The sequence below is a fragment of the Ursus maritimus genome, unplaced genomic scaffold (assembly GCF_017311325.1).
Source record: "Ursus maritimus isolate PB19 unplaced genomic scaffold, ASM1731132v1 scaffold_26, whole genome shotgun sequence".
Taxonomy (NCBI): Eukaryota; Metazoa; Chordata; class Mammalia; order Carnivora; family Ursidae; genus Ursus; species Ursus maritimus.
Window position 1 is genome coordinate 33,862,789 of NW_024425119.1, and position 7,883 is coordinate 33,870,671.

The following is a 7,883-nucleotide window of genomic DNA, read 5'->3' on the forward strand; positions in this document are numbered from 1 at the left end:
ATTGCAGACATTTAAAAAATAACAGCAGCAACTACCACAACAACTAGCCGTGATCACTGGAGGAATAAAACCTCATAAGCCAAGCAGTGTCTCAAATCACTTCTTTCTCAAGTTTTTCAAAATGAATAAATCCTTTTTCAGAGAATAAACATGTTATATTAATTGTTTGTGTTAAATTTAGAAAAATTAAAATTCATGTAACAGTTCTTTTAAATCAGATAATTTACATTTCACTTTCATGAATACTTAACTGTAATTTTTCTTTAAATACATGACTTATAGAGTATGAAAAATAGCATAGAAATCTAAACTGCATTTTGTGACTACAAATCAAGGAAATGATATTTAGTGGAGAGAAAACCGAGCAATTTTTGGACAGGGAATAATATCTAATTGCAACTGATAAAGATTATATATACATATTGAAGTAAAATAAATATGTATACACAGGTATACATGTGTGTATATGTGTGTGTTTATACATATATGTGTATACACATACATGAATGTGTGTACATAACATTGGTTTGATCTTAACTCTGCCTTGGTGACTTTAATTGTAGTTAAATATTTATAACTTAACGTTTTTTCAAATAGATACTTTTAGTCTTTTGTTGTATACTGAGAATTTTGAATTTGTCATCTGGTCATGATTCAAACAAAGAATCTGAAGTTAGGGGCTCAGAAACTTTTTTCTTCCAAACAAACAAATGAATAAAGCCATGATCGTGCCTCACCTAGCAAGCCTTTGTTCTAGTGCTTCTCTAGACTGATGTCCTTTTAGTAGACTGCCAAATGCTGACAAATGCCATGGCTAACTTCTGTTGTCAGTGATGTGGTATATCAGTGTTTTTCTACTCATTCACATTGTCAACAAATCTCAGAAATAGAGGCTTAAATAGCATTTGACGGTAGTGACTACTTAACGGTGAGGGAGGTTCAATTGTATTATTGTACCTCCCTTTTAGACTTCAGCATCATCATTTTGCTAACTGAATCAGCTCAGTGTTTGGCTGATTATTTTTACTCTTAGCTGACCACAATGTATTTCACCTTTCCAGGTTTACCGACAAGACTGTGAAACTTTCGGGATGGTTGTGAAAATGCTGATCGAAAAAGATCCTTCATTAGAAAAGTCTATACAGTTTGCCTTGAGACAGAATTTACATGAAATAGGTGAGCGGTGTGTTGAAGAACTCAAGCATTTCATTGCAGAGTATGACACCTCTAGTCAAGATTTTGGAGAGCCTTTTTAGAAAATTACTTGCTCAGGCAACAAAAATGTTTCTAGGGTTTTGGTTTTTTTTCTTTTCCTGGATTGTATAAATCCTTAATATATGGAATTTTTGTGATGAAGAGAAATACTTTATGATAGTCGACCACATTTTCAATGTCAAGTATACATCTAAAATAGTCTAAGATATTTTAATTAGAATTTTTAAAATCTACATGTAGAGTCTCCTAATCCATACTTATCTTTTTCCCCCCTAAAATGATGGGTCAGTTAATTTTTCAAGCTTTGAAAAAGCAGTCCTAGAGAAGAGCTTATGTTCTGTTGTCTTCTGTAGTATGCGATCATTTGTTTTGGTCACACTAGTGTAATTTATTAGGTTAGAGATCATTCCACTTAAAACATTTATAGTCTTTTTGCATTTCATAGTCAGTGATACCATGTGAAAATGTTAGAATTTTGAGTTGTGATTTTATTGACTTGTTGCTTGCTTATTTTAGGCTTTGTAACTTTTAATATGTTCAAGTATACTGTCCAAATAAACTGAATACTTTAGTGTCTTACAGAATATTTGCTTTGAGATTCTCATTGTGATAAAATAGAGCACTTAAATCTCAAAAAGACCTCATAATAAAATCCTATTTTCTGAGTAAATGAACTCAATGTTCTCTATTAAAATAATCCTGAAACTCCTGACCATTCTCACAGATATGTGAGTCTTAAACAATATCATATATAAGAGTAAGAGAAGTGGCAATTTGAAATGAAAGATGAGAGCTCTTTTCAAGTTGAGATTTCTTTAGAAACTCCTCATTGAAAGAGAAAAGTTCAGAATATGAGGGAGTAGTGGAGTTTCATTTTTTCCCAGGCCCATATTTTTCATTGGAGAAAGAAGGTCATTGATAGTATATCCATAATCAAACCAGTTACAGGTTATGCCTTTGTTAATCTCTGTTTGTAGTCTTAACAAGATCTTTGTTCTGATGCCCTTTTTAGGGGTCCTCAAAAGTGTTCTTTAAAGAAACAAAGCAGAATAGGCAGTAAGCCCAGCACAACTACCCCTCACCAAGCAGTCTGTGTAAACAGTTCTCCATGAGGGAGCCGTCCAAATCACGAGTTAGTTAAAAATCTAACTGGGGCCATTAGGATATTCCACTCATTTCCTGATTCCTTCCAGCTGGCCAGTGGCATTTAGCCAAAATATGTATTTCTATGGCATTAGGAAACCTTAAAAATCATGCTTATTTTTACTACCCAGTTTCATTATCCCCCCATCCTCTTTCCATTTCCATTCTCTTCTCACTCTCAGTTCTAGTGGTATCTTTAGTGGCCTATATTGATAATATCTAAAGAGCTACCCCAGAAAAGAGAAAAATCATATTAAATAGCAGTACATTTGGTGAATCCTATATGTATTATGCCATTCCACAAATGTAAAAACTACTTGAACACAATTATTTTCTTAACTTCCCTATATGAGACCGCCTTGAACTCTTATTTTTGCCATTTCGATATTGTACATAAGCTAAAACTAAACCCCACATGTCATCTCTGGTAGTCTAATTCCCTAATTATGAACAGTGATTTTGTTACCCACTTTAGAAAGACTAAAGTACTGATATTGTTTCTTCCCCTACCCCCTTGTTTTTCTTTTCCTTAAATATTCTGATTCCAGGGTTCAATTCCTTTAGTCAAGATGTTACAAGTTTAAAAAAATAAAGTTAAGACACTACCACCAAGGCAAAGGATTTGTTCATTTTGTTGAAATTCATTAAACTGGAAATTCATTCAACTCAAGGTTTTACTTACAGAGTCATTTAAATGTAGGTTCAACCAATAATTTCTTCTTCTCCCCTTCCCGCCAATTACATTCAACACTTAAAGCTGTTTAGAGCTTGCCATCAGCATTATTCTGGTAGGCTTGTCAGTGTTAAATCTGTTTGTTTTTGACAGCTTTTTAAAGACCAATTTTAGGATGGTTGAATTCAGATGTGTACCAGAGTGTGTATTTTGCAAAGTGATCTTGATTAAAGAAATTTGTTTGTAAATTATCCATTGTTTTTGAGTATGCCCAATTGATACGATAAATTTTTCATTGTCTGACCATAAAGCCTTGATGATCAACAGGGGGTAAGCACTATTGTGAAGCTTTTTGTGAATTTTAAAAGTGCAAAATAAAGCAACTAGGTTTAAATAATTGGATTGTCTTTTTTTCTCTTTAACAGGCTTAAAGTATTTTCATGAAATGTAGATTTTTTTATTACTCGCTACTGCAGGATTACTCAATGTTCAGTTCTACTCAGCAGCAGGATGGAAGAACTGAGAAACCATTAACTTTGGTGACTTAAGGTGTCTTGATATCTAGGCAGGCAATTAAACAAGATAAGATTGAGCACACAGAAGTGCTCAATAATTGTGTAATTATGAATCTAAGTTTGGAACGTTGTAGGTACTTGTATTTGTTGACACTTCACAAAAGAAGTGACATTTGACCCCTAGGTCTTGGAGGACTAGGACTTACTTAGGCAGAGAAGGGGACGTAATAGAAGTCTAGGAAGAGGGGAATGGTATAGGGAAAGATACAGGCCTGTGTGACTTAAGCTGTTTGGGAAAGATAATGGGCAACAAATGTAGGAAATGATAGGATGACAGCAGAATGAATGATTCTGAATGCTTGTAGCCTTATTCTTTCTCTCCTACTTACTTAAGAATAGCATTTGAAAATACTACCTTTGAAAATATTACCTTTGTATTTATTTTTGCCAAATATATTGATTTCTCACAACCCCTCCGCCACTTACCAACTCTGAGCCGGTTTATAGACCCAGAGCCTCTTGAAGAAAGGGAAAACCAGCTCCCCTTCAGAAAGGACTCTGCATGCACTGCCCAAATATACACTGGCTTCAGCTTCATTTCAGAGTTTCCTGCAAGGGATCCTAAACGCCAAAGAAGGCTGTAACAGTTCTTTGGTGACAACTCTGGAGACAGTGATCATCCCTGAAGTATTCATGGTGTACAGTATTCAGTATTGAGGGCAGCCGGCCACCCCGGTGACTTTACAATTATAACACTGCTCAGACTGGCACCTAGAGCTCCTGTGAATAATGGCCACACTTTGCTGGCCAGACCAAGTTTTGTGGGTTATACACAATACATTTACCATCTCCTTCCTGCCTGTTCTCTTGAGAGCACTGATGTTACTCAATTCTGTGAAAAAGAAAAGAGAAAAGGTGGAGGAGGAAGGAATGACTAGTAACTGAGGCAGTTAGCAGAATCTTTTCTCCCCCTTTTCATGGTAATGGAGTTGAAATAGAGTCACATGACTCCCTAATTAGGACTACATTTTCTATGTCCCCCTTTGCAGTTATGTGTGACCAAGTGGCTAAGTCGATTCCTATGGAGTTTGAATGGAAGTACTTCTACTTCTGGGCTGGGACCCTTAGGACAGTGGATATTCCTTTGTGCTTTTATCCCTTCCCCAAAGTAGTAGCCATAGCTACCCAGCCTTGATTTGTTGCAGAGCCACCAGATGGAAGGAACTTGGATCCCTGCATGACCACATGGAGTACTGAACTGTTAAGTGACAGAGGAATAAATGTCCTCATTGTTTAAGCCACATTATTGGTTTTTTCTTAGCTCCCCTTTTGTTCAAATTAGTGTAAATGATATTTGAGAGTTAGCTTCACTGAAGTTGGCTCTCAGTAGGCTGTACGAGTCCTGCCTTTCCATTGTAATAATTGATCTCGGGGTAATGGGGACTCTTTATAGAAAGGGCTTTGCCAGTCCACTGAGTTAATTCCAAGTTGTGTGTAAAATCTCACTTGATGACAGGTGTCGTTAAAGTCTGATGCACGTTTGTACAGCAGTAGAGGCAGCCTGATGATACAGCACATCGTTTTTTGAGCTCTGCTCCCAAAGATGAATAGTGTTTCTAATGTTAGACCATTATCACTAAAATCGTATAGGGTTTTAAAGTTTTTCATTGTGTATATGTGAGTGAAAAGGTAGAGGTTTTATGAACATTTGAGAACATGTAAGATTTCTGTCTTAACCACAACATACACAGACATTTGCCGCAAGGGGACATCTGAGGTACGTGTCCACTACTTAGGCTACCCATGTGCTAGCACATTTTTCCTGGTTGGAATACAAAGAAGACGGGGAGGGGCAGAACTGCCCTGGCTTACTGACCATACAACCCGCAGGTCTGCACCATCAGGAAAGTTCCTCTTGGCCCAGGGCCAAGTTCCTGGGGGCACCTACTGGTACCCCCCATTCTTGGTAGAGAGGTGGAGACCCTACTGTTGTTGGGGACAGTGAGCATTCACTGAGTGGGTAAGTCTGGGCAAGCTACCTGGGGAAAAGGAGAGGATCCAATGACCAGAAAGTGTGTGGCCCCATCATCCTCCATGTGGGAAGACTCCCATCCTTTGTGATCAAATCCCTGAGAAAGATATACTGGCCAGATGTCTGCAACACCTTCAAGTGGGCCCAGCACCAGCCAGCTGGGTTCCTCTCTGGCACCAGATCCCAGGTGCCCTTCTCTGCCAGCACCCTATGCTTGCCTGGTGGGGAAGGCTTCTGAGGCCAGAATAGGGTCAGCCTCCAGTAGATGGGAAAGTATGTGTGTATTGTGTGTTGTGGAGAGCTGGGGGAGGGGAGAGAACATTCAGTCCAGCAGAGCTGTAGCTTATCAGGCTGAGGTATCTGTTTTGTGCTCAAGCTTTTTTTTTTTTTTTTTTAAAGATTTTGTTTTTTTTTTTTATTTATTCGACAGAGATAGAGACAGCCAGCGAGAGAGGGAACACAAGCAGGGGGAGTGGGAGAGGAAGAAGCAGGCTCATAGCGGAGGAGCCTGATGTGGGGCTCGATCCCATAACGCCGGGATCATGCCCTGAGCCGAAGGCAGACGCTTAACCGTTGTGCCACCCAGGCGCCCCTGTGCTCAAGCTTTTGATTTCTTTCCCTCTCCTTTTCTAGATAGGACTAAACATTAGTGACCTGAGGGCTCCCGCCGGCATGCCCTCCCACTACAGCCTGATGACCACAGTGGGTGGTGGTCTGTGAACACTGCAGGGCTTACTCATTTGAGAGGTGAGCCCTGTGTGAGAATCATGTTTTCTTTATCATATAGGAGCAGCCTGTCCCTGCACCCCCATCCCAAGAGTCCAAGAGGAAAGACCGAGTTTCCTCAGCATCTCCTCATCCCCTGGGATGGCTTGACCTCTGTAAGGCCTATGGCCTCCATGGCCTGCCCTTGTCATGATGTGGGAATGTTGAATGAAGGGGAGAGATCCTGCCCACACCTTGGTAAGCTGGGGTTAAGGGTACAGAACTAGCCCTGCCGTGGCAGAAATTCCTTTTCTTTTAAACTTTGTGTTCTGCTATTTCTGTAGAGTAGAAACTTAATGTATTATATTGGATGTAGGTTAAAATATATTTCAGGTTTAATTTATCAAATGACTTCATAAGATTCTGAAAAACATCATGTATTCAGTTATTTCACTACCTGAACAAGGTTAGAACCACCTTCGTAGTGTTTTTTGATTCATATTTTCACATATAATAAGCCAATGGAGATTGTATTCTCATTTTACAGTCAAGAGCAGGAGAAGTTATAACTTGCCTGAGGTCATGTAGCTGGAAGTGGCAGAGCCAGAGTTTTACCCAAATCTTTAAAGTCAGTGTTCTTAGAAGAAGTGAAAAGTTTGGTGGTCATTCAGAACGAGGTTAAAATCCTGACTCCTGCACACACTGGCTGTTTGATGTATGTGCAGATAATGTCTAATGTAATTATAACGGGTAATATAAAAATAACTCTACCAAAAAAGCTTTTGAGAAAATTCAAATCCTAGTTCAGATTTTTCCTGTTTTTCATTTTATCCTCAGTTCCTACTACCTTCCATATTGGCTCCTAGGACTTCTGTTTTGGAGCTATTTTATGAAACACCTTTTGAGATTCGCCAGGGGTAGTTATGAGGCAAGTAGCATGTAGGGTTACAACCCTCATGGTTACGGTGTAGCCTGGGACTCGGCTTTTGGCTGCTGTATACCCGGACCCATGGTGGAGTTTGAGAAGAGCCATTTAGATGGAATGAACTTGGTAATTCAACTCGCCCATTCTAGGAACCAAGATTAATTAAACATAGTTAACATGTTTTCAGCTTTGCTTACAACATGTTTGGAGATTCAAGAATAAGACTGCTACCAGTAGCAGCCCTCCAAGATGTAGAAAAAAATCCTATCCTTCTGGTAATTGTAGAGAAATAACATGAGGGAGGAAAATATCTTGCCTTCAACATACTCTATGTAGTCTCCCAACTGTCTACTTGAAGACAAAGTCAAGTTGAAGCATATGCACTGGTAGGGAAATAACCATCCTCAGACGTTTTTCCCATGATTTGGTTTAACCCATACCCACTGAGAATCCAAAGCATTAATAGAAAAATAAAAAATAGACAAAAGCCCCAACGCTTTAAAAGTTCCCTACTATCGTTAGTTCCCAGCTCCCTCTTTGGAGGGATCATCCCTTCAGGAATCGTTTACCAACATACTTGTTGGTAAATGAAAGAGTCAAAGAAGGGAAAAACACTTTATGCCGAAAGACTTTTCTGACCTATAAATTCAGTTCAGTCTCCATATAATATTGAAC

The 7,883-nt window shown here is 38.8% G+C and overlaps 1 protein-coding gene across 7 annotated transcripts in view; it reads left to right on the forward strand.

Moving 5' to 3' along the window:
- Window positions 1-1,885, forward strand: part of PPHLN1 (periphilin 1) — a 136,187-nt gene extending 134,302 nt beyond the window's left edge. For all 7 annotated transcript variants that reach the window (XM_008704459.2, XM_040642351.1, XM_008704458.2 and 4 more), the window contains one exon: window positions 1,062-1,885. In XM_008704459.2, the coding sequence (XP_008702681.1) occupies window positions 1,062-1,256 (195 nt within the window). In that variant the 3' untranslated portion in view covers window positions 1,257-1,885. The remainder of the gene's footprint in view (window positions 1-1,061) is intronic.
- Window positions 1,886-7,883: the final 5,998 nt, after the last annotated feature.